This window comes from Equus asinus, chromosome 23 (assembly GCF_041296235.1).
Source record: "Equus asinus isolate D_3611 breed Donkey chromosome 23, EquAss-T2T_v2, whole genome shotgun sequence".
Lineage (NCBI taxonomy): Eukaryota > Metazoa > Chordata > Mammalia > Perissodactyla > Equidae > Equus > Equus asinus.
The window spans coordinates 68,291,692-68,317,894 of NC_091812.1; the positions used below are offsets into that span (position 1 = coordinate 68,291,692).

The following is a 26,203-nucleotide window of genomic DNA, read 5'->3' on the forward strand; positions in this document are numbered from 1 at the left end:
TGCTTGTGATACCTCTGAGTTTCTTGACACGGTTTGTGTATTGTGGGCCATGGTGGCCCTGCTCTGACTCATCATCTGTGTTCAGTTCTACCTGCTGTGCCTTCATGAAGCTTGTTAGCTTCTCTGAGTGAGTTTCCTCAAAGGTAAATGGGGATGGTGCCTAATTTACAAGTACACCCCCTCTATAATGGAAGTGACGCCATTGTTATTACCACATCATCATCGACACCTTCAGAACACATGAGATGGAAAAGCAGACAAAGTTGACAAGAAGATGGCAACTTAAACTAAATCACATAAGAAGTATTGTGGTCCATTGTAGAGAAACCGTGTCTTGAAACAGACCGACAAACCAAAGGATAAAAAGGGTCATGGTTTAAGAAAATAATGGAGTTGGGGGCCTGCCCAGTGGTGCAGGGGTTAAGTGCTCACGTTCCGCTTCAGCAGCCTGGGGTTCACCAGTTCGGATCCCGGGTGCAGACATGGCACCGCTTGGCAAGCCACGCTGTGGTAGGCATCCCCCCTATAAAATGGAGGAAGATGGGCACGGATGTGAGCTCAGGGCCAGTCTTCCTCAGCAAAAAGAGGAGGATTGGCGGCAGATGTTAGCTCAGGGCTAACTTCCTCAAGAAAAAAAAAGGAAAGAAAAGAATGGAGTTGGCTGCTTTGAGGCCTTCAGTCCACTAGTTTGTGGTGGGTCCATTGTGAAAAGTTGTGCTGCTGTAAGGGTTTCATGATTGTTGATCTTATTTATTAGAAGCATTGATATTATTTATTAGATAGACAAAAAGTGAAATTACATGAGAGACTCACAAAAGCCAATCTTAGGGTGTCTCCTGTGAGTAGCACCCTACAGAAGGAAAAGGGACAGCTACGCCTCTCTCCAGAGATAAAGGACTCACTGGTTACAAAGAAGGACCCAAACTATAAAGAAACTGGATTTGACTTTGTTTCCTTCGCTCAGTTGCATGAATAAATAGTGCATCATAATAGACTTCTCAGAATTTAGTTTTAAATAGCATTTTGCTGAGTTTGAAAGAACTGTTTTTCTTATTTGACTGTCATGTCGTGCACTGTTCGTTCCTGTAGGCTTTGGTTCTCTTGGACGTCACCCCTGACCAGTCAATGGTGGATGAAGGAATGGCTCGGGAAGTCATCAATCGCATCCAGAAACTTCGCAAAAAGGTCAGTTTGTCAGGTTAAGAACAAGCTGCTGTTGGGGCGTTTCGTTTTTTTGTTTGGCTTTTTATTTTGTTTTTTGGGGAGGACAGGAGAGGCAGGTGATTTGAACCACAGTAATCAATTAATGATAATTAGTCACTGATCTTCAGTCCATTCAGATTGTACTCTGCAGGAAAGGTAGGCCTCTTCCCCTCCCTGCTTGTTCACCCCCAAGCTGGACGTGGCTCTTTGGTTTCTCTGATCAGGAGCTGTCAGCCAACCTGTGCCCCTTGTCCTCCTTTTTCAGTTCCCTAGGGCTTCCACAAAATCATCTTCTGGATAGATAGTTCTCCTAATTGGTGCAGAGGTCACCAGAGCTGACAGTGGCTGTCTGAGGAAGGGAAGAGGTGCAGTCAGTGTGGAAGGGCTCCTGGCTCAGGAGAGAGAGTCTTGGATCTGAACAGCGCGGGGTGGTTCTTTCTCATTCAAGAGCTGGGAGCCGGACCAGGCACAGAGAGCCCTTTGCCTGCCCCCAGCAGGCAAGAGAGCCAGGGAGCTCCTACCTGAGGAGGCCTCCAGCAGTCCTCGTCATAAGGCCTGGTGCCTGAGACCTGTGGGCTGGGATCTGAGGAGGCCACTCCAGCAGATAATGGGGCGCTTGCGAGCTCTGTTTCAGGTCAGAGCTTTGTGAGGAGGTTCTTGCTCGGTGACTCCTTTATTTCATGGGGAGGATGGGAAAGGAGACTGTGCCCTTCCCTGATGACCCCGCATGGGACCGTCAGTCCTTTTCAACGGCACCTTATGTTTTGATTAACAGATGTGCTTCCCTCTTTAAATTTTCTGTATGTGCTTTCAGTGCAATCTAGTTCCAACTGATGAAATAACAGTTTATTATAAAGCAAAGTCTGAAGGAGAGTATCTGAACAATGTTATCGAAAGCCACACAGAGTTCATATTTGCCACCATAAAGGCTCCCTTGAAACCATATCCAGTTCCTACAGCAGATAAGATCCTTATTCAAGAAAAAACACAGGTGAGTTCTGTTGAACTATTAGGAGATTTAGGATTAGATTTTATGTTAAGTTTATGTACTCACATCTTGATATTCTGGCCCCTAGTAGCAATTGGTGTAGTCCTCGGTCCTGAAGTGTTGCTCTGGAGTGAGAGGGTCAGCAAAAGGGTGTCCAGAAGGAGAGAGAGGGAGGGAAAGTAGAGCTGTCCTCACGGCAGTTCTCTGGGGAGAGGGAGCCAGGAAGTACGTAAGAATTATCAGGCGATCAGATGGCATATGGGCCTGTTTTCTCTAAAACTAGGAAGTCAGCATTGTGGATTCTGGGAATTACTGTTAAAGTAAACAGCAATTGACTTGAAAAGCAGTTAACTTTTATGAGAGTAAGTTGTACATAAAGGTACAATTTCGCCTCCTGTTGGCCCATTTTAGATGTAACTATGAAAATCTGATACCCACACATGGAAGACCTTGGCCCATAATTCAGAAGTGGATCATTTGTAACAGGGGAATCAATCCTTTTCTGTGTCAGTCAGTCATTCATTCAGTCATTTGTTCCTTGTTCCTACTTTATATGGGACAAATAGGATAGAGGAGCAGGGGCTGAAAGTGACTGGGGCAAGTTACAAGATGGTTTCATTTTCTATTTTGCTTATTTTTTTTAAATTTTTTACTTTTCCTCCCCAAAGCCCCAGTACGTAGTTGTTTATTCTAGTTGTAGGTCCTAGTTCTTCTACGTGAGCTGCTGCTACAGCATGGCTACTGACAGACAGGTGGTCTAGTTCCGTGCCTGGGAACCAAACCTTGGCCACTGAAGTGGAGCATGCCAAACTTTAATCCCTAGGCCATCAGAGCTGGCTCTCTATTTTGCATATTTTTAAACTGTTTGGCTTTTTAAAAAATGACCATATATTGCTTATATAATCAAAAATTTACATTTTTAAAAGAACAAGGTAAAAAGAAAAAAATGAGGGGAAAAATTGTAGTTCTGGACTTTTTTGGTAATGATACTGAACGTGCTATCAGAATTGTATAGAGCTCTGATTCTTACTGAGAAGAAATAGTTTCTGTGTTGTTTGGTGACACTGTGGTCAGGTGCTACAGTGGCTCACTCATGTATTCCCCTCTTCTCAGTTGAAGGGGTCTGACCTGGAAATTACACTCACTAGAGGATCATCCGTGCCTGGCCCTGCTTGCGCATATGTCAATCTTAATATTTGTACAAATGGCAGTGAGCAAGGTAAGAGCGTAAATGAATTCCATGGTTTGTATTTTGTGTTTTAGTTAAACCTGTGAATGTCTTTAAAGCTTTTATAAGAGAATTGGTAAAACTGGATAACTTTTTCTATCTAATTGTCATCAAAATGAATCCTTGAAAGTAAATGATTGGACTTGCACTTCTAGGAAGATGGACTAGATGTAGTTTTCCCTGTTCCTCCCACAAAGTACAGCTGAACACTCTGGAGATGGTATGTAAAGACCACTACAAGAAGACTCTTGGGGCCGGCCCCATGGCCGAGTGGTTGAGTTCACACACTCTGCTTCAGCAGCCCAGGGTTTCTCTGCTTCGGATCCTGGGTGCAGACATGGCACTGCTTGTCAGGCTATGCTGAGGCGGCATCCCACATGCCACAACTAGAAGGACCCACACACACACGCGCAAAAAAAAAGGCAGCAGTTGTTAACTCAGGTGCCAATCTTTAAAACAAAAAAAAAAACTCTTAAAGGTGGAGGGAAGACAGACCAGCTAGGGACCTTGGAACCAAGCAACAAAATAGTGGAGAGTTCTCAGGGTTTTCTTTTTGCCTCATGTACCGCAGCCTTGGAGCTGAAGAAGCCAGCAACCTGGAAATGCCAACAAGCATGCACAAAATTGCCCCAACAAAATCCTTCTCTCTCTAGATGAAGGACCAGAAGAGGGGCAGCCTAGCAAGACAGAAAACTTGTAGATAATAACTGCTGTACTCCAGCCAAATGCAAGAGAAGAAACTGTGGCCCCACTGCCACTCACGCCAGCAGAGGCCAAGTGGAGAGCTTAGACCTTTGCCAGGCTGAGGAGCCTCAAGCCCCCACTGCCACGCTACTATCAGAGAAGACTAAGTAGTGAGCCGGGACTTTCCTCCCACCCAGGCAGTTATGAACCCCTCTGCCTAGCAGTGTCAGGGTAGAGCATGTGGAGAGCCTGGATGTCCATCCCCACAGGCAGCAGCAGGGCATCCCTCCCTCTCACCACCGCCCGGTGGGAATGAGGCCGCATATCCCTGCTGCCTGCCGAGGCATCAGTGAAGGCCACATGGGGAGCAGTAAGCAGGCACTCCCACTCTTCACCGCCATGGAGGCAGCAGTGGAGGCCTGGAGGAGAGTGGAAACTCCCTCCTCGCCCCCTCCCAGCAGTAGCAAGGAATCCTGACCTTAGTGTCAGTGGAGACTGAACAGGGAACCCAGACTTCCCTTCCCACCCTCCCAGCAGGCAGTAACAAAGCAGTGTCCCCTCTCCCCTGCCGGTGTGATGTCAGACAAAGCCAGCTAAAATAGAAGGTTTAAATAAGAACCAGAGTCTCCAATACCTAACATGTCTAGGTTTTAATTAAAGATTACTCATCATACCAAGAACAGGGAAGATCTTAAACTGAATGAAAAAAGGCAATCAATACCTATAAACACCAAGATGACAGAAATGTTAAAATTATCTGAAAAATGTAATGCAGCCAGAATAAAAATGCTTCACAGACCAATTATAAACACAGTAGAAACAAATGAAAAGTAGCCTCAACAAAGAAACAGAAGATATAAAGAATCAAGTAAAAATTTTAGAACTGAGAAATACAATAACTAAAATACAAAAACTCAGTGGATGGGCTCAACAACAGAATAGAAGAGACAGGAAAGAATCTGAACTGGAAGGTAGAACAATCAAAAGTACCCATTCTGAACAACAGTTTTTTTAAAAAATCTGAAAAAAATGAACAGAGCCTCAAAGATCTGTGGGATAATAACAAAAGTTTAATATTCTTGTGATTGAATTCTGAGAGAAAGAGAAGAAAAAGACAGGACAGAAAAAGTATTCAAAGAAATAATAGCTGAAAACTTACTAAATTTGACGAAACACAAAATCTGCATATTCAAGAAGCTAAGGAAATCCCTTACAGGATAACCCAAGAATCTGCATCGAGATGTAGCATAGGCAAACTTCTGAACCGAGAAAGCATCTTGAAAGCAGTGAGAGATGTGCAACACCTAACTTAGAGAAGAGCAATCCGAATGATACTGGATTGCTCATCAGGAACCTTGGAGGCCGGAAGGTAAAAGGACAACATTGCTCAAACACTAAAATGTAAGTGCTGTCTACCCAGAATTCTGTATCAAGCAGAAATATCTTCAGGTGAAGAGACTATCAAGACAGTCTCAAATGAAGGAAAACTGAGAGAACTTGTCGCTACCAAGACTTAACCCAAAAGAATAGCTAGAGGAAATTCTTAAAACAGAAAGAAAACGATAAAAGAGGGAATCTAGGGACATCAGTATGGAAGAAATAACAATGGAAAGAGTCAAAATACAGGTGAATTGAACAGACTTTCCTTCTTGAATTTTCTAACTTATGTTTGTAGTTACAGCAAAAACTGCAACATCTCAATGCATATGTAAGAAATATTTAAGACATAAAATATATAAATGGGGAATAGCCAAGGGATGTAAAAGGAAGTAAGGTTCTTACATTTCTGTCAAACTGGTAAACACTGACACCAGTAGACTAGTAGTTATGTATATATAATGTACAACCTAGTGCAACCACTACAAAAGTCTGTACTAAGCAATACGTACAAAAACACTAGACAGAGAAAAATGGAATCCTAAGGTGTATTCAGGTAACCCACAGGACGCTTGGGAAAAGAAAACAGAATAGAAATCAGAAAATAAAATGGAAGGCTTAAGCTTAACATCAATAATTACACTAAATATAGATGGTCTAAATACATCAATTAATAGAGATTAACAGAGTGATGAAAACACATTATCCAGCTATATGTTATAGCTATGTAAGTCTTTAAATATAACAATATAGGTAGCTTGAAAGTAAAAGAATAGAAAAAGATATATTGTGCAAACATAAAGAAAGCAGGAATGCCTATGTTCATTTCCATAAAGTAGACTTCCTAGCAAAGAAAATTACCTATGACATTGAATAATATATGTCAATCCACAAGGAAAGCATAATGATCCTAAATGTGTATGTACCTAACAACAGAGCTGCAGAATACATGAAACAAAAACTGATAGACCTTAAAGGAGAATTAGAAAATCCATAATTATAGTTTGAGAATTGCCTATACCTCTTTGAACAATTAATACAACAGCTACACAGAAATCAGAATCTAATCAACATTTATGAAACACCCTACCGAATAGCGGCAGAATACACATTCTATTCAAACTCCCAGAGAACATTTACCAAGATAGATTACAGCCTGGGCCATAAAACAAAACTCAATTTAAGAGTTGGAATCATATAGAGTATGTTCTCTGACCACAATGGAATCAAACTATAAATCAGTTACAGATAAAAGCAAAATCTTCACACACTTCAAAAGTAAACAGTGTACTTCCAAATAATCCATGATCAGGGAAAAAATGTCAAGGAAAACGTACGTAAAACTGAGTGAAAAGGAAAATACAACATATCAGAATATCTGGGAAGCAGCTAATTGATATCTCCAAAGACTAAAATTAGAAAAGAAGAAAGGTTTCAAATCAATAATGTAAGGTCCAACCTCAAGAAACTAAAAAAAGCAGAACAAAAATAAAATGAACCCTAAGTAAACAGAAGGAAAATAAAAATGAGCAGAAATCAACACAATTGAAAACAGAAAAACAATAGAGAAGATCAGTGAAACAAAAATGTAGTTCTTCAAAAAAAATAAAATCAATAAACCTCTAGTGAGACTGATATAGAACAAAAGAAGATACTAATTACCAATATCTCGAATGAAACAAGATATCAATACAGACTGCAGAAATCAAAAAGATAAGCAAATACCATGAACAACTCTCCACACGTGAATTTGACAACTTGCATGAAATGAACCAGTTTCTCAAAAAGCACAAACTAAGCCCAGAAATAAACCCACACATCTATGGACAGCTAATCTTCAACAAAGGTGCTAAGAACATACAATTGAGAAAGGAAAGTCTCTTCGATACATGGTGTTGGGAAAACTGGACAGCCACGTGCGAAAGAATGAAAGTATACCATTATCTTACACCGTACACAATAAGTTAACTCAAAATGGATCAGAGACTTGAAGGTAAGACCGGAAACCATAAAACTCCTACAAGAAAATATAGGTAGTGCACTCTTTGACATTCGTTTTAGAAGGATCTTTTCGAATACCATGTCCCCTCAGACAAGGGAAACAAAAGAAAAAATAAACAAGTGGGACTTAATCAGACTAGAGAGCTTCTGCAAGGCAAAGGAAACCAGGAACAAAACAAAAAGACAGCCCACCAACTGGGAGAAAATATTCACAAATCATATATCCAACAAGGGGTTAATCTCCAGAATATATAAAGAGCTCACACAACTGAACAACATAAAAACAAAAAACCCAATGAAAAAATGGGCAGAGGATATGAACAAACTTTTCTCCAAAGAAGATATACACATGGCCAGTAAGCACATGAAAAGATGTTCAACATCACCAGTAATCAGGGAAATGCAAATCAAAACTACACTAAGATAACCCATTAAAATGGCTATAATCACCAAGACAAAAAATAACAAACGCTGGAGAGGATGTAGAGAAAAGGGAACCCTTGTACACTGCTGGTGGGAATGCACACTGGTGCAGCCACTATGGAAAACACTATGGAGATTCCTCAAAAAATTAAAAATAGAAATACCATATGACTCAGCTATCCCACTACTGGGTATTTATCTAAAGAACTTGCAATCAACAATTCAAAGAGACTTATGGACCTGTATGTTCATTGCAGCATTATTCACAATAGCCAAGAAATGGAAGCTACCCAAGTGCCCATCATCTGATGATTGGATAAAGATGATGTGGTGTATATGTACAATGGAATACTACTCAGCTATAAAAAGAGACAAAATCATCCCACTTGCAACAATATGGTTACACCTTGAGGGTATTATATTAAGTGAAATGAGCCAGACAGAGAAAGAAAAACACCATATGATTTCACTCATATGTGGAAGATAAACTAACACATGGACAAAGAGAACAGTTGAGTGGTTACCAGAGGGGAAGAGGGTTGAGGGGTAGGCACAAGGGGTGAAGGGGCACATATAATGGTGACTGACAATAATGTACAACTGAAATTTCACAATATTATAAACTATTATGATTTCAATAGAATTTTAAAAAAAGCACAAACTACTTCAACTCACCCAGTATGAAATAGATCATTTCAGTACCCCTATTGCTAATAAGGAGATTGAATTCGTAATTTTAACTCTCAAGAAATCTCCATATCCAAATGGTTTTGCTAGAGAATTCAACTAGACTTTAAAAAAATGAATGCCAATTCTACACCGGTTCTTCCAGAAAATAGAAGGAACACTCACAACTCACTTTAGTAAGATATTAGACACCAAAACCAGATGCAGACAACACACAAGAAAAGAAAACTATAGACCAGTATCCCTCATGAATATCAATGTAAAATTCTTACCAAAATATCATGAAATGAAATATAGCTATATATACAAAGAATTATATATTATGGTAAGTAGGGTTTATTCTAAGAATGTAAGGCTGGTTCAGTATCCCAAAACCAATCAGTGTAGTCTACCATATTAACAGGCTAAAAGATTACCCGATTATACCATTTGTTACAGAAAAAGCATTTGACAAAATTCAACAACCATTCCTGATAAAAAAAACTCAGAAAAACAGGGAGAAGAACTTTGTAAACTTGATAATAAGCATCTACAAAAAACCTACAGCTAACATTATACTTAATGGGAAGAGATTGAATGTTTTCTGCCTAAAATAAGGACCAAGGCAAGGATGCCTATCTTCACTACTTTTATTCAGCATTGTACTGGAAATTCTTGCCAGTAGAATAAGGCAAGAAAAGAAAAGAAAAGGCTTACAGATCAGAAGAGAAGAAATAAAAGTACCCCTATTTGAAGATGACATGATTGTCTACGTAGAAAATCCCAAGGAATCTACAGTGTGTCCTGAGACCTCTCCATTGGTTGGCCCACCAGCATTGTCACCAGCTGTTCCCAGGATGGTCGTGTGTTCATTTGGACCTGTGATGATGCCTCAGGTGAAACGTGGTCCCCTGAACTGCTGCACAAGCTCAGTGGTGTGTGGCATGTGGGCTGGCCCATCACTGCTGACATCCTGGCTTGTCTCAGGGAGAGGCTGTGAGAGGACCCTGTGGAACCAGTCAGTCCGAGGGGCAGTGGATGTACATCAGTGATGTCAGCAAGGCCAGGGTTCTGTGTCAGCTTCAGTCGGGGCCACCAGAATGAGCAGTGACAAGACAGATGGGGCCTAGCTCCCTCCTCTGCTGACTCCAGTACTGTCCCTTTCTGGGCCAGCTGACCAAATAATTGGGAAGAAGAGCTCCCAACTCCAACAAGGTTACTCTCCTAGGAGTAGTTACCAATGGAGCCACAGATTGATCATCTGCTTTAACATGATTTGATATGGTTTGTTATTTCCTGTCTGGCTGACACCACTCATGTTACGAGGAAAAACCTACAAATGACCTTTAAATTTATTACTTTAAAGTATTTTTGGCCAGTTTTCTATGCCTTTTGGGTTCAAGCATTAATTGAGGGGTTTTATCTTCAAAATAGTTGAATAAAATCACATTGCTTATAAAAAGCAAAAGAAAAAACTTTCATCAAATACACAGGCTATAAGATAAACATACAAAAATCAATTTAATTTTTGTATACTAGCAGTGGACACATGGAGAATGAAATTTAAAATACAGTACCATTTACAATTGCTCAAAAAAAGGACACTGTAAATCTAAAAACACATGTATAACATTTTATGCCAAAACTATAAAATACTGATAAAAAAAATCAAAGAACTAAATAAATAGACATCATGTTCATGGATTGGAAGATTCAATATAGTAAACATGTCACTTCTCCCCAAATTAATATACAGGTTAAACTTGATTCCTATCAAATCTCAGCGATATTGTTTTGTAGATATAGACAAAATTACTCTAAAATTTATCTGGAAAGAGAAAGGAAATAAAGTAGCTAAAGTAATTTAGGAACATAAGAATATAGTGGGAGAAATCAGTTTACCCAATTTCAAGACTCATCTGAAGACTGTGGCATGAATACAGAACAGACACATAGATTAGCGTTCCAGACAGAGAACCCGAAATAGACCACACAGTGTGGCCAAATGCTTTTGTTGAAAAGAACAAAAGCAATTCAGTTGAGGAGTCTTTTCATTATATGGTGCTAGAGCAATTAGATATCCATACGTAGAAAAAAATCCCAGACCTAAGTCTTATACCTTTTATAAAAATTAACTGAAAATGGATCACAGACTCAAATGTAAAACTATAAAACATTTAGAAAAAAACATAAAATCTTTAAAGTTCAGGAGTAAGCAAAGAGTTTTTAAGACCTGATACCAAAAGCCCAAGCCATAAAAGGAAAAACTGATAAATTGAATCTCATCAAAATTTAAAACTCTGCTGTGCAAAAGATCCTGTGAAAAGGATGAAAAAACAAGCCACAGACTGGGAGAAGATCTTTGCAGACCACATATCTAACAAAGAGGTATCTAGAATATATAAAGAATTCTCAGAACTCAGCAGTTAAAAAGTTCAATTAGAAAATGGGAAAAGAGAGGAGCAGATGTTTACAAGAGAAAATATACAGATGACAGATAAGCACATGAAAATGTGCAACATCATTAGTCGTTATAGAAATACAAATTAAAATCATAAGGAGATATCACTACACACCTATTGGAATAGTAAAAAAAAAAAAAATAGTGACAATACCAAATGCTGGTGAGGTTGTAGAGAAACTGGGTCTCTCATGTATTGCTGGTAGGAGTTTTAAGATGGTACAGCCACTCTGAAAAACATGTAGCAGTTTCTTAAAAAACTAAATGTTCACTTTCCACAATCATCCAGCAATTACACTTCTGGGTATTTTGATTCCAGAGAAATGAAAGTTTATGTTCACCAAAAAACCTCTACTCAAGTGTTTATAGTAGCTGTACTCTACGTAATAGCCAAAAGCTGGAAACAACCCAAGCGTTCTTCATAGGTGGTGGCTGAACGACCTCTCGTCCATCCAAACCATAGAAAACGACTCAGCAATAAAAAGGAACAAGCTATTGATTCCTGGATGAATCTTTAAAGATTTATGCTGAGTGAAAAAAGTCAATCCCAAAGGTTATGTCTCATGTGATTCCCTTTATATAGCATTCTTGAAATGACAAAATTATAAAAATGGAGAATAGATTGTTTGCCAGAGGTTAATTAGGGAGTAGAGGGAGGCGGGAAATAGGTGTAGATTTTAAAGAGCAAGATGAGGGATTCTTGTGGTGATGGAGTTGTTCTGTATCTTGACTGTGTCAATGTCAGTATCCTGGTCATAATATTGTGCTATAGTTTCAAAGTTGTTAATTGGGACAAACTAGGTAAAGAGCCCATGATATCTCTACTGTTCTTCTAACCTCACATGCCTCTATGGTTATCTCAAAATAAAATGTTTAAACAAGTCAGCGAAGTAAATATCTGGAGTTGAATCTAGAGTATAGGATAAATCAACATCAGGGGCCACTTGAGGATGTTATTTTTACATCAGATAGTATTTTTTACCACTCTGAGCCCTAGGGATTTATAAATGGCACAAAACGAAAAATGCAGATCATAGAGACAAGTTTGAATCTAGAAAAAGATGAGCAGATTGCCTGATGGAGTTCCATCCCTGGAACATGTCTACCAAAGATTGCCAAAGCACATGTTAAGAGTGTATATAGTATATACTTAAAGGGAAATTAGAGCTTGAGCCCCCGTGTCTCCTTTGACTTTTCATTCAAATTTAATGTGTTTTCTTCAGTTTTACTTATATTTGTGGCTTTTTAGGTGGAGTATTGCTTCTGGAAAATCCAAAAGGTGATAATAGGTTGGACCTTCTAAAGCTGAAGAGTGTTGTTACTAGCATTTTTGGTGTAAAAACTACAAGGCTGGCTGTCTTCCATGGTGAAACAGGTACGTGGAAAGTTGAAAGGTATCCATGTGCTTTGACATAAGGTGGATCCATGGAGATGATTGCTTCATACCAGTTATGCATGTAGCCTTTGCCCTCTTCCTGACTCTGTCAGTCAGGGCGGGCTCTCAGCAGTGCCTGCCACAGTGTTTCTGGTGCTCCTTACTGTGTGATAGGGCTAAGGAACACTGGACTTGCTAGAGATGACAGTTTTAACTCAACCTCTTGCCTGTTAGCCATGTGATGGACTCTGGGCTTCAGAGACTTCCCTGGTGAGTTTTAACTTCATTAAACATACTGCCTGCATCTTGCTAAATCCAGATTCTCAGTAAGACAAGCCTAAATAAAATTTTGAAGAATTATAAGTACATTCTCTCCCACTGTCATTTGTTGAATTGTGACCCCCACCCCAGCAAAAAAAAAAGATGTTGAATGAAGTCCTTACCCAGTAACACTGAATGTGATCTTGTTTGGAAATAGGGTCGTTGCAGTTGTAATTAGTTAAGATGAGGTCGTACCGGAGTAGGGTGGGCCCTACTCCAGTGTGCGTGGTATCCTTAGAAGAAGAGAGCCATGTGAAGACACAGACACGGGGAGAACTCCATGTGATGACAAAGGCAGAGACTGGGATTACACAGCTGCAAGCTGAGGAGCGCCAGGGGTTGCAGGAGCCTCCAGAAGCCAGGAGGAGGAGGGCAGGATCCCGACAGGTCCGGGTTAGCACAGCCCTGCTATCACATTGATTCCGGACTTCTCAACTCCAGAGCTGTGGGACAAGTGTCTGTTGCTTTAAGCCTCCCAGTTTATGATTCTTAGGGCAGCTGTAGGAAACTAGTACACTCACTCCATGAATCTGAATGCTCATTTTCAGAAACTTTTAAATAGCTTAAAAGAGTAAATATCATGACCAAGAAGTAAAGGGAAAACTGCTAAACCTCGGATAAAAACCACAATGAGGTACTATTACATGCCACCAGATTGGCAAAAACTAGAAAAATTACGGGGTCCAGTGTTGTCTGGGAAGCTGTGTAATAGGAACTGTCCTTCACGGCTGGATTGTCAATTGATAGAACCACTGTGGAAGACCATTTACCATTGTGTCATTTAAGGGAAGCAAAAGTAATGTGGGAGAAATTGGGAAAGTAAAGGTCTGGAAGACTGGTTGGTTGGAGGATCTAAGAAAAAAATCTCTGCCCAGGATCCACCCAGGGAAGCTGGTAAGCCAGTGGACAGCCTGAGTCTACCTGAAAACACTGTAGGATGAGAAGCAGGGAAGAGCAAGGGCAGACCGGAACCCACATCTGTCTGGCCACGTTGAACACCAACTGTCAGGGGACCTGCAGAAGAAGCTTTGCCAGAGGAGTGCTCGTCTGCTTGGCCCAGAAGTTGGAAGAGCACAGGAAGAGTGTGGCTGTCCACTCTGACCCAGCAAGCAGCAGCCCATGAAAGCTGAATGGTGCCTGGGCCCAACGTTGACCTTTCAAACAAAGTGGCTGTAACTAAACTCCTCCCTTCCAAACCCTGTGCACCTTTCTCTGTGGTCAGCCCCAACCCAGACCAGGCCAGGCGGAGAGTTCTGGGAAGCAGTTTTAGCTTAGCTGAGTTGACACAGGGTGAAACCACCACAGTCCACCCCTTAGGATTCTGGCATCTGCACATGGCTCTGTAAACCATATCTCACTTCCAGATAAGACCATCATAAATTAAAAGTCACATGTTCAACTATCCCTTGTACAACTGAAAATATGCTAACCATCTCACCCAATACCGCTTAGAAAGTCACCTTATCTGTGGCGATGTTGGTTTCTCTTCTAGCTTGAGGCACCTTTCCCCTTTGACTTGACATATAAAGTTAAATTCTGTTAATATACTTTATGTTATATGATAGGAAAGTAGGAGAGTGGAAAAAATAAGAATTGGTTAATATGTACACAAATATATTCTTATATAAATAAGAAAGAATTCATAACATTACAGTCTCAGTTCTGTAACTGACAATGGGTCAAAGCTTTCATCTTCACATGCCATATGTGAGTCTCTGATTTTGAGCAGGGTTCAGCAAACTTCTTCTCAAAAGGCAGAAAGTAAATATTTTAGACTAGGAGCTAGAACTCTGCCATTATAATGCACAAGCAGCCATGATCATATGTGAAAGAGGGGCAAGGCTGTGTTTTATTAAAACTGTGTTTACGTAAACGGACAGGCAGCCAGCCAGGGGCCATAGTCTCCCTGTCCCTGATTTAGAGCATGAAGGGCATCGTGAAGGACATTACCCCAGCCCTTCAAGGTGTTGCTACCCAGGTGGTCCTGAAACTGAGTCTTCAAAAGGCCATTCTACTGTTTTTCAAGACCAGCTGTTTCGTGATGATGGGGAACGTGGTATGGCCAGTGAATTTCCTGAACGTGCGTGCCTTACCACACTTTGCTGAAAAATCAGTTTCTTGGTCAGAAGCAATGCTGTGTGAGATGCATATTGTGAATAATAAGACAGTCCATGGAGTTTGACGGAAGCATTGCAGGCAGCAAAGCTAATCCATTTCCAAAAGAAGTGTCTGTTTCAGTAGAAATAGGCACTGCCTCTTCCATGGTGGAAGTGGCCCAGTAGCCAGCCTGCCGTCAGGAGCCCTCCTCAACTCCCCTGGCAATAATATGATGCTGGGAGCTAGTGATGGCCTCTGCTGTTGGTGGGTGAGAAACACTGTAGCAAAATCAGCCTCGGGAGCGGAGGTCATGTTGCTGAGCCCATCTGTAACACCATTCCCAGCTAGGATGGCCTCTTCATTCATCAGTCCATTGGGCAAGGACAGGAGTGACTGGGAAAGACCAGCTGACTTCCACAGAATGGGTCGTATTATCCACCTAGTTTCTAGGATCCTCATTCACACAGTCTGCCCATTTGGAGTGATCTGTCCACATACCTCTTGCCCTGACTTCCTTGCAAACCACTTCTGTTTTTTCCAATCCCTGACCATTCCTGTTCACTGCCCGTGAATTAGTATAGATCCATTCCTCTGGCAATCTCTCCTGATCAAAATGAACAACCAGCTGCTCTAAATGAAGTGGTACCCACTGGGAGGATTCCCGTCCACCACTGTTCTTCAGGGCCACCCAGAATCAAAGCAGGCTGTAGGATTGCAGTCGTCCACTCTCCATGGGGCAGCATGTCATGCAGAACCGTCCACACAGCAGGCTTGAAATAATTTCTATCAACTGGTCCTACAGGAGTTTCCATGAAGTGACAGGTGCGGCTTGAGAGAAAACCCCCGGCCCCGGGCTGGGCATGGGCATCCATCCACTAGGTGGGGCAGGTCCCTTTTTCCTTGAGGATCCGCCCCAGCCCGGTGTCAGACATGCTACTTCTCCTGTCCCCGGTCACAGCCACTACCAGTCGTTCACCTGTGTTTGCATCCCTAATACTGTTTAATTTTATATAAATTATGCTACATGTGTTCTGTGTGTCTTGCTATTTTCCACATGTTGTTGAATCAAATAACTTGTTTTATCTTCTGACTATAATTATCATTTTTTATTATAAAGCTTCTTTTCATGGTGAATTTTGGGATTCTAATATAGGAGGATATATTAAGAGGAGCTGTAATATACAGAGAAAATGGTAAAAGGGGAGTAAACAATTTTCCTTATATTTTAAGTTATGAATATTATGCTATTTATTTTGCAACACTACTTTCCTACTATTTGCACATCGTTAAAGCCTGATTTTATAGAAAAGATAGTGTCCTTTGATAAACAGAAATAAATGGAAAGCCTTACTTTAAGGATAGATGATAAATTAATTAAATAGGAAAAAGTGAATGACTTCAGCTCTGATCTCTCTACCCCTGAAAGAATGATTGTTGTTGTTATTTTTAGAAATCCAAAACCAAACCGATTTACTGAGTCTTAGTGGAAAAACACTGTGTGTGACTGCAGGATCAGCCCCCTCTCTGATCGACAGTCCCAGTGCTCTCCTCTGTCAGTATGTCAACCTACAGCTTCTGGACGCGGACCCACAAGGTGTGTGCCTCCCCCAACTGCGAGCACCCTCACCTGGCAATGTGGGCACTGTTTCTTTTAACATTCAACCTCTCGGACTTGCATGGACTTTTCAAGGCAGCTTCAGTGTAGTGATTAAAGTGGAGACTCCCACACGGCCTTGGGGAGTGCACAAGGCTTGTTTCTTTTGGTATATTTATGTAGAAACACCCTCATCCATCTGACGTGGTCAGGAAATGACATGCATTAGTTAGGTAAAAATTACAGCTAAATGAAGCTAAATTGTTAAAGTGCCAAAACGTTTTAGCTCTTTTTTTTTTTTTTTTTTTTTTTGAGGAAGATTAGCCCTGAGCTAACTGCTGCCAATCCTCCTCTTTCTGCTGAGGAAGACTGGCCCTGAGCTAACATCCGTGCCCATCTTCCTCTGCTTTATGTGTGGGACGCCTGCCACAGCGTGGCTTGGCATGTGGTGCGTAGGTCCATGCCTGGGATCCAAATCGGCAAACCTGGGCCTCCAAAGTGGACCATGCGGACTCAACCGCTGTGCCACCAGTCTGACCCCACCAAAACATTTTAATTTTGCCTTGTTTTTTTTCCTTGGAAAGTGTTCTGAAAACTGTTGTATGTAAGTCAGGTCTTGATCAACAGACTAGATTGACGTTTATGTTTTCTGGGTATTTTGGGGTCCTCGTTTGCACTTTGTTGCTGAAACCTTTGGGCTCTTCATTTGACTGCTTGCTGAATATCTCTTCCCCAAGCTGCTGGACTTTTATACTAGTTGGTTCTTCTTTTTCCCCTTCCCCTTTCCCTCTGTGGGTTGTTTAAGGCTGCATCTGCTGACTGTACAGCTGCCCCACTCGTGCTCCTGTTTCCGCGGCTGGCTTTCAAAGCCTTTAGCTCTGCCATTAGTGCTGTCTGCAGCCCTGCCTAGGGATCCAATAGCAAGGGGGTGAACTCTAGGATTTAATCCAGTTTGTTCTTTCTTCTGTAGAGTGTTTAATGGGAACAGTGGGCACTCTGCTGCTTGAAAACCCACTTGGGCAGAGTGGACTCACCCACCAGGGTCTTCTGTATGAAGCAGCCAAGGTGTTTGGCCTTCGGAGCAGGAAATTAAAGCTGTTTCTGAATGAGACTCAAACGGATGGTGAGGAGATTATAAAACATACTAAATTTTTTTCATTTTGTTTTTCTTTTGTTGAAATTTCAATTTGATACCATTGACCAACTGTAGATTATGTGTGTGAGAGAGTACTACTGTTACTTTTTTTGTTTGTTTGCTCTTCAGAAATTGGCCATACTGTAATGTTAAAAAAATAATAATAATTAAAAAGATGGTTACTTTTTGCTTTGGAAATAACCTAAGAATTATGTTGGTATGTTGCTATGTTGTTCTAGGTAAATTAGCATATTTGCTGATCCTAAAATTGTTCTCTTCCCCAAGAATCAAAATAATCACAGTATTGCAAAATAATAGCTTGAAGGGAACTTATAAATGACATTGTTCCTCCTCCTTTACAGCTTATAAAGCATGCTCACATGCATTTCCTCAATGAGTTACATAAGAATGTGAAGCGCCAGGTCATCGGTCAGCATATGCCCCATTTCATAATCCAGAAAGCAGAGACTCAAAACTCTGACCCAGGACCTTGCCAAGGCATAGGCTGGTGTCTGCAAGGACCTGTTTTCTCCTTCTCTCGGCCTCCCCTTTCCATCATCCACTCTGCGACGTCAGCTTCTGTGGCTCTTCTCACAGCTTCTCTCTGACATCTTAGCCCTCCCCTCTGCATTCTGTTCTATAATCTGTCCTGTAAAGATATCACACGTGTTCACTTTAATGTTGCTGCCATTGCAACCCCTCCCCAAACAGCGGCCCTTGGTGAGATCTGCGTTTTCTGTTTATAGCCGTCCTTCTTGTCATCCCCACTGGAAACATTTTACCATCCCATCCTTTTATTTATAGTTTCACAGCCTGAGATGTATTGGACTTTCTGAACCAGGATTTGTGTCTTCCAGCACGGGTGGAAAATTGCCGGATGTTATCTTTTCCAAATTTACGTCTTATCTTGATTTTCTGCAGTTTGACTATGATAAGCCTAGGCATAGATTTTTTTATATAAGGCATTCTTCATTTCTGTTACAGTGTCTTGATTTCTAGCATTTCCTTTTAATTCTTTCTTAGAGTTTCCATCTTTCTGCCTAATTACCCATCTGTTTTTGCATGTTGTCCACTCTTCCGTTAGAGCCCTTAGGGTATTAACACTAGTTATTTTAAATTCCTGGTCCATAATTCCAACATCTCTGTCATATGAGTCTGCATCTGATGTTTGCTTTGTCTCTTCCTACTGTGTTTTTTGCCTTTTAGAATACCTTGTAATTTTTTGCTGATAGCCAGACATGATGTATTGAGGAGAAGAACTGGGGTGACCAGGCCTTTATTGTGAGGTTTATGTTATCTGGCAGTAGTCAGGCTGTGTTTGTTGTTGGCTGTAGCTGTGGGTGTCAGAGGCCACAATCTCCTCTGGAGCCCTTGTTTTTGCCTCCTCTCTTGTCTTGTGGTTTCCCTAGGGAATTTTTTTAAATATTGTCAGGGCTGCGCCTGTTCTTTCGGCTGTAATCCCTGTCACCCGTTGTAGAGGGGGCCATCCGGCGCTGGGGTAAGCTGCAGGCTGAAGGAAGCAGGAAGTGTTAGAGAGTTTACGCTTAGTTCTCCGTCTCCGTGAGCCTGGCCCTGGGCTGTGGCCTTCACAGGTGTTTCTCAGCCTTTTCTCTTTCCTCCTGATGTGGGAAAGGAAGGCTAGAGGGGGCTCGAGTTGGGTGTTTCCTTTCCCTCAGGTGCTTTAGGCTCTGGTTAAAAAAAGGTAATGACTGATGAAGGAGTTCCGCCGTTTTGCTGGGATTTTCTCTGTCAGTCTTATGCCTTTTTTGCCCCTCATTTCCTTCATCCACTGCCACCTTTGTGTCTAGTTGACTTTTTTGTAGTGTGCTGTTTTGATTCTCATCTCATTTCCTTTTGTGGTTTTTTTTTTTTTAGATATTAGTGTGTACCACGAGGGTTACAATTAACATCCTAAATTTATAACAATCTAGTTTGAATTGATACCAATTTAACTTTAATAGCATATAAAACTCTGCTCCTATACAGCTCTTCCTCTACTGATATTCTTGTTAGATTTTACGTCTTCATACGGTTTGCCCAAAACCATAAATTTTTAATTGTTTTATATATTATCTTTTTAAAAAATCATGTAGAAAACAAAAAGTGGAGTTACAAACCAAAAATGCAACACCCATACGGCTGTGAATCACTGTGTAGCGTCCTTGCGTTTCAACCTGAAGGGTCCCTTCAGCACTTCTTGGAGAGCAGGCCTAGTGGCAGTGCGCTCCCTCAGCTTGTGTTTGTTTGGGAATGTCTTAATTACTCCTTAGTTTTTGGAGAATAGTTTTGCCAGATAGAGAATTCTTGTTGATAGCTGTTCCTTTTAGCACTTTAAATATGTTATCCCACTGCCCCTGGCTTCCTCGGTTTCAATTAGAAAGTGGCTGTTAATCTTACTGATTTCCTTAGTTATGTTTCTTCTCTCTTGCTGCTTTCAAGATTGTCATTTAATCTTCCAGTATTCTTTCTGGCCCTTTCTTTCTTCTCCTTCTGAAACTCCCGTCACATGCATGTTGGTCCACTTGACGTGTGGTCCGCAGGGCCGGTAGGCTCTATCCACTATTCTTCATTCTTTTTTCTTTCTGCTCCTTCAGGTGGATGATTTCAGATGTCCTGTCTGCGAGTTCACTGGTTCTTCCGCCTGCTCCAATATGCTGTATAGTCCCTCTAGTGACTTTTTTTCAGTTATTTTACTTTTCAGCTCCAGAATTTCTATTTGGTTCCTTTTTATAATTTCTCTTTATTGACATTCTCATTTTGTTGATAAATTGTTTTCTCGGTTTCTTTTGGTTCTTTGTCCCTGGTTTCTGTTGGCATTTCCAGGGGTCTGTGGTTTTCCATTTAAGACAGTTGATTTAGAGTCTTTGTCTAGTAAGTTCTAGTATTTACATTTCTTCAGGGACAGATTCTATTTATTTTTTCCTGTGAATGGGCTATACTTTCCTGTTTCTTTGTATGCCTGGTGATTTTTTTGGTTGAAAACTAGACATTTGAATACTACAATGTGGTAACTCTGGAAATCAGGTTCTCCCCCTCCCAGGGTTTGCTGTTTTTGATTGTCAAAGGCTGTAATCGTCCATTTGTTTTATGACTTTTCCAAACTACTTTTGCAAAGACTCTGTTCCTGGTTGTGTGTAGTCACTGAACTCTCTGTTCCTTTAGCTTGTGCTCAGGTACTGTTTTGACAGAGATTTTCCTTGACCTCCAGGAGCTAAAAGTTTGAAAACAGAATACCCCCTCCCCAGGTTTTGCAGGGGCTCTGTGCTGGGCGCTCCCTGGGCACAGCCGGGCTATTCACAGCTCTGCCTCAGCCTTCACCTCCTATTTGCACCAAGCCTGGAGATCAGCCAAATCTGATCAGAATAGCTTTTTCCCTTTTTCAGAAGCGAAAGCTTGGGGTCTTCTCAGGTCTTGTCTGTGTATGCACCCTGCCCTGGGCATGCGTGTGGCTCGTTAATTGTCCAGTATATATGGCCCCTTTTTAATGCCCTAACTGTCCACAGAGACTCCTCTGCTTTGCCTCTCAGACCTTGAGCTGTCTATGGTGTGTTTCAGCCATAACCTTTGCCCCAGGCAGCTGTAGCTTTCTGTTTGCCTTACAGTGTTTTCAAGCAAAGCCCACTGCTTTTTCACCCCGACTGAGTTCTGTGTTAGGCAAAACAGAGACAAGCACCTTCTGTAAGCCCTCAGGGAGCCCCCAGGTTAGAAGAGACATAGACCAGGGTCCCTCACCAGGAACATGGGCTGCTGTCTTCAAGCCCACCGCCAAGCTGGGGGCCTGGGCCAGGTGCAAGTGAGAATGCTGCAGATCTGTCCTACCCTTTTCAAGTCGCCTTTTCCTTGATTCACATTCACTCGTTGCCATAAACCTTTGACTGTTTTCTGGAGTTCTGACAGTGTTGATTCTGACCGTTTGTTTTGTGATGTTCCTGTTGAATCTCAGTTTAAAGGAGCATTTCTCTAGTTCTTTGGGGACACTGTCAACCCAGGCCCCATTTAAACTCAATTATTTTGGGCTACAGAGAGAGTGCTGAGAAAGTTCTGGCCCCAGTCATGTGTGAGCACCAGAATTCTCCTGGGGACACGTGCTGTTTACCTCTACTCAAAACAAGGCTGAGTGAGGCAAGTCCTCTTCCTGGTTTACTGTGGCTGGCACTGTGGATCTCCATACACTGAGGGGCCTGAGATACAGGCACGCGTTCTCTCACGTTTCTGAGGTCAGAGTGGAACCAGGGCATCACCAGGGCCGTATCTGCTCTGAAGGCTCTAGGGAGGATCCGTTCTTGGCCTCTTCCAGCTTCTGGTGGCTCCAGCGCTCCTTGACTCGTGGCTGCATCACTCTGCTCTCTGCCTCTGGTCATGTTGCCTCCTACTCTTCTGTCCTCGTGCCATTTTTCCAGAAAAGGTCACAGTCACAGTTTCCAGGAATTAGAATGTGGGCAGCATGTCTCTTGGAAGGCCAATGTCAAACCCCCTACGCTCTCTTAACTGTTCTTCTCTGTAGTGAAGGATCTTTTTGAAATTTACCCTTTGCCATGGTTCCTAAGGCCCCAGTTTTTTGAGGGGGTTTTGTCAGGCTTCCCAGTTTGGGTAGACCCTAGGCTTTTTCTTATCTTGCTAGCCTTTTAGTGCTAATAAGTTTAAGCCACCAGGACCACCAGAAAATCTTAATGTTCAGGTAACTCTTGAGATTCATAACTTTTGGCCTCTATGGATTTCCCTCATTTTCTTCCCTTGCTTAGCTATGTATTTTTTTTTTACAAATTAATGTTTTATTGTACGTTAAAACTTTCTGCTATATTGTTGAAAACTAAAGCCTGCTTTCCACTTGGGTTCCTCTCTGTAATGAGACACAACCACAGTGCTCAGGTTTCTTCTCAGTGACTCCCCCTTGTCTCCTTACCCTCACTGGTTTGGGGCTTCATTGTCTGTCGAAACAGCCTGTCTGCAGCCCATATTCCTCCACCGTAACTGTCTTCATGAACATTCCCTTCATGATGTTCCCCTGCCAGGACCCCCAGGGCTCCCCATTCTCTAATACTTCAGACTGTTTAGCTTCACACACAAGATCCTTCCTGTCCCAGTCCTTAGCTTTCCTTTCCAGGTGTGTCCACGAAGCTTTCATTCTATCAGAAGGCTTTTTTCACTCTCCCTCCATCACACTTGGCTGTTTCGTTGTGGTTTGGTAGTAAAGCTCAACTGTATACATAGCTTCCTGTTTTGATAAGATTGTATAACACTTGAAAGACATTCTTAAGTCCTCTTTCTTATCCCTCAAATCTGCTGGTCACCAAGTGCAGGAGAGCAGTGGAAGTGAAGAACTCTTACCGTCTCTCACCTGTTCTGTGCGGGTGCAGGCACCTGGTTGAAACTGATCAGAGGTAGAATCACGTTTGTATGAGTTGATGTTAGTAATACTACCTATGATTCACAAAGCAGCCTTATCTGCACTGTCTCATTACCTCTGACTGCTCTGAGGCTGACTGTGCAAAAATTTAGTAGGTAAGAGGTTTGAAGGTTAAGTCAGTCACCCAGGATTACCAAGAAGCCAATCCAGTATCATTTCCCAATCTGGTATTTCTAGCCTCATTTTCATTGTATTTTTCCTCTCAAAATTGTGTTTCATAAAATATTAATAATTTGGTAAGTTAGAAGGATCACATAATGCTTACAGTTTTAGAAACTCACTGACGCCTTCTTGTTTGTTCCACTAGATTCTTAATGTCATCTCAGATTCTGTAGTCATCTGTTAAGGAGGCAGCTTTGAGGGTATTTTCACATCCAGGACTCCTGCTAGGACAAGAGCCATTTTTAGAGAAAGTTGTTCCCTTCCCTTTGAATTCAGATCTGGCTAGAAGCAAGATGCCCCACAGTAGGCAAAGAACTTTTTAAATTTTTCTTTTCTCATTCTTTGTCTCTCTTTTTGAGCTTTTTATGTATTCAGTGTGGTTTAATCAGTCGCATTTGTGTTATACTTTTGAACGCTCAAATCTTTTATCTTTGGCCATATTGGCTCCTGTGTTCTTCAACACGGGCATTCAGCCTTTGATAACTTCTTGCTTTCTGGCATAGCAACGTGTCCTGGGCTTATCCAGACCTGGGAATGGCCGTCCTTCCTCTCAAGGGAGTTAATATTAGAAACCACAAAGCTGGGCCCATGGCTTCTAGGTCTTTTCCGTAGACATAGAAAATATTTGTTTGGGGCGGGGTCTGGGGACATCTTGGACAGTACCCAGAGTTAGTTAGGTTGAGGACACAGTCCTCCAGAAGTCTGCCCAAGACTTCTAACCCCAGTTGTAAGGAGTTAGGGTCCAACTACAAACTCAGAGGGAAGAGTCTGAACAAGACCACTGTCCTTCTAGCAACTGCAAGTTCAGAGGGTTTCCCAAAACCACCCTCAGGTTTGAAAATTTGCTAGCAGGACCTCCAGAACTCACTGAAAGCTATTAAACTCACAACTACAATGATTATAGGGAAAGGATATAACCTAGAACCAGGCAAAGGAAGAGATGCACAGAGTGAATCTGGGAGGAGTACCAATGCAGAGCTTCAGGTTGTCCTCTCCCCAAGGAGTCATGGACAGTGTCACCTCCTCCTGGTCCTGAGAGTGTGTACAGCGTATTTCCAACTGGGGAAGCTCACCTGAGCCTTGGTGTCCAGAGTTTTGTGTTGAGGCCTCATTACGTAGGCATGACTGATCCATTGCCCACGTGGCTGGTTTCAATCTCAGATGATACTGCATGACCCAAAGCTCCCACCCTGAGTCATATGGTTGGTCTTTCTGGTGTGTCAGGCCCCACCCTGAGTCATCTCATTAGCATAAACTATCACGTGTGTTGAGGTGAGAATAACAGACGACACTCAGATCACCCAGGAAATCCCAAGGGTTTCGAGGTTCCCCAAGGAGCTGGGACAAAGGTCAGACCTCTCTTAGGGTGAGGCCAAATTCCTTAGTACACAGGCAGTTAACATTTTTTAAATATTCATCCAGAATAGGTAGAAAATTGGTTTTCTAAAAACTTCTTCTTTCCATTCTAGAAATTACAGAAGAAATTCCCATGAAGACCTTGAACACGAAGACTGTGTATGTTTCTGTATTACCAACGACAGCAGACTTCTAACATTCAGTTATCAGTGTGGCTCAGTCAGCCTTCACCTGGTGTATATTTGCCCCCTACACGCACACACACACACACACACACGGAGACACAGTGAAGAAATTTCCTTCAGGTGCATGTATTATATGCTGCTTTTGGTCTAAAATTGAAATGTGATTAATTCATCAAGTGACTTGAGACCTCACAGAAATATTCACACTTAACCTTAAACACTTAGGCAGTCATGTTGGGGGACAGTTACAATGTTACCGCAGCACGACAGAGTTTATTTCTATACTTGAATTCTTAAGTATAGAAGGTAGAAGTGATTTAAATGGCATAGTATATATATATATATCATTCTATGGCCTTGTAAAACTTATTTGGGACCTCTTGAAGGAATGGACAATGTTATATATTCTGCTATCTGGATTTTCCTGGTAATTTGATGGAATATTTTAAGTTTCAGTAAATCAGAACAATAAACAAACTTTCTCTCAGATAATAAACGTGTTAGAAGTAATTTGTTCTCCCATAGTTAATGAAACTTGAAATTTGTAATCTTTAAAGAACACAAAAACTTAATAGTGACTTCTGTATTAAGACAGTAAACTAAACATCTAATTTCACTTCTTCCCGAAATCCTGTGTGTCAAAGAAGCAAATGCCAAGCTGCAGTTAGATGTGCAAGAACTTACTGGAGGAAACATACGTGAAGGGTAAAGGGAGAGGGAGGAGCGTAGGTGGCGGGAGCCTGCAGGCTGCCCTTGAGGTCTGACACCTGAACTTCTCTGTGCAGAGAGAAGAGGAAGGAAGGATGACTATTAGAAAAAGCCTAGAAAGAGTACAGAGTTGGGCAGATATGACCTGGCTTTGTACTCCTGCCTTGCTCGGTCTGGCTGTGAGCAGCCGAGGGGGAGTGTGGCCTGGGCACAAAGGCCTCTGGATCTGAAGTGCAGGAGCTGGAGACTGTCAACCAACTATGCTGCTTGCATCAGGCTCTCCTGGGGGAGATCTAAATGGTGCGTCTCTGGCTGCTGCGATAAATGCATTCAAATCCAACCCACAAAGTCAGAGGAAACAAAACAGAAGATAACAAGTGTTGACAAGGATGTGGAAAAATTGGAACCTTGTGCCTGTTAGTGGGAATGTAAAATATTACAGTTACTATGGAAAACAGTATGGAGCATCCTCAAAATATTAAAAACAGAATTACCACATGATCCAGCAATCCATTTCTGGGTATATATCCAAAAGGATTGAAAGCAGGGTGTTGAAGAGAGATTTGCACACCTAGGTGCATTGTGGCATTGTTCACAATAGCCAAGAGAGGAGTAACCCAGATGTCCATCAAGGGAAGAATGGATAAAGAAAATGTGTTCTATACATACAAATGAAAATTACTCAGTCTTTTTTTGTTGTTTTTTTTTTTTTTTTTTAAAGATTGGCACCTGGACTAACAACTGTTGCCAATCTTTTTTTTTTTTTTCTGCTTTATCTCCCCAAACCCTCCCTGTACATAGTTGTATATCTTAGTTGCAGGTCCTTCTAGTT

General features: G+C 41.7%; 1 protein-coding gene and 1 long non-coding RNA gene across 4 annotated transcripts in view; one reads left to right on the forward strand and one right to left on the reverse strand.

The window, feature by feature from the left end:
• The window catches only part of IARS1 (isoleucyl-tRNA synthetase 1), a 76,125-nt gene extending 50,966 nt beyond the window's left edge, over window positions 1-25,159 (forward strand). Inside the window, exons 28-34 of the mRNA XM_014864667.3 lie at window positions 1,090-1,185; window positions 2,018-2,194; window positions 3,305-3,410; window positions 12,281-12,406; window positions 16,275-16,418; window positions 17,389-17,541; window positions 24,592-25,159. Coding sequence (XP_014720153.1) covers window positions 1,090-1,185; window positions 2,018-2,194; window positions 3,305-3,410; window positions 12,281-12,406; window positions 16,275-16,418; window positions 17,389-17,541; window positions 24,592-24,674 — 885 coding nt within the window. The 3' untranslated portion in view covers window positions 24,675-25,159. The remainder of the gene's footprint in view (window positions 1-1,089; window positions 1,186-2,017; window positions 2,195-3,304; window positions 3,411-12,280; window positions 12,407-16,274; window positions 16,419-17,388; window positions 17,542-24,591) is intronic.
• LOC106846092 (uncharacterized) overlaps window positions 1-26,203 on the reverse strand; it is a 52,646-nt gene that overhangs the window by 5,880 nt on the left and 20,563 nt on the right. The window contains exons 2-3 of one of the 3 annotated variants that reach the window (XR_001401800.3): window positions 23,226-23,343; window positions 2,258-2,395 (exon numbers count right to left, since the gene is read on the reverse strand). This is a non-coding gene — a long non-coding RNA (uncharacterized lncRNA). Of the gene's footprint in view, window positions 1-432; window positions 524-2,257; window positions 2,396-23,225; window positions 23,344-26,203 lie in introns of all 3 variants that reach the window. The other 2 variants (XR_011497544.1, XR_011497545.1) reach the window with 2 other exon arrangements.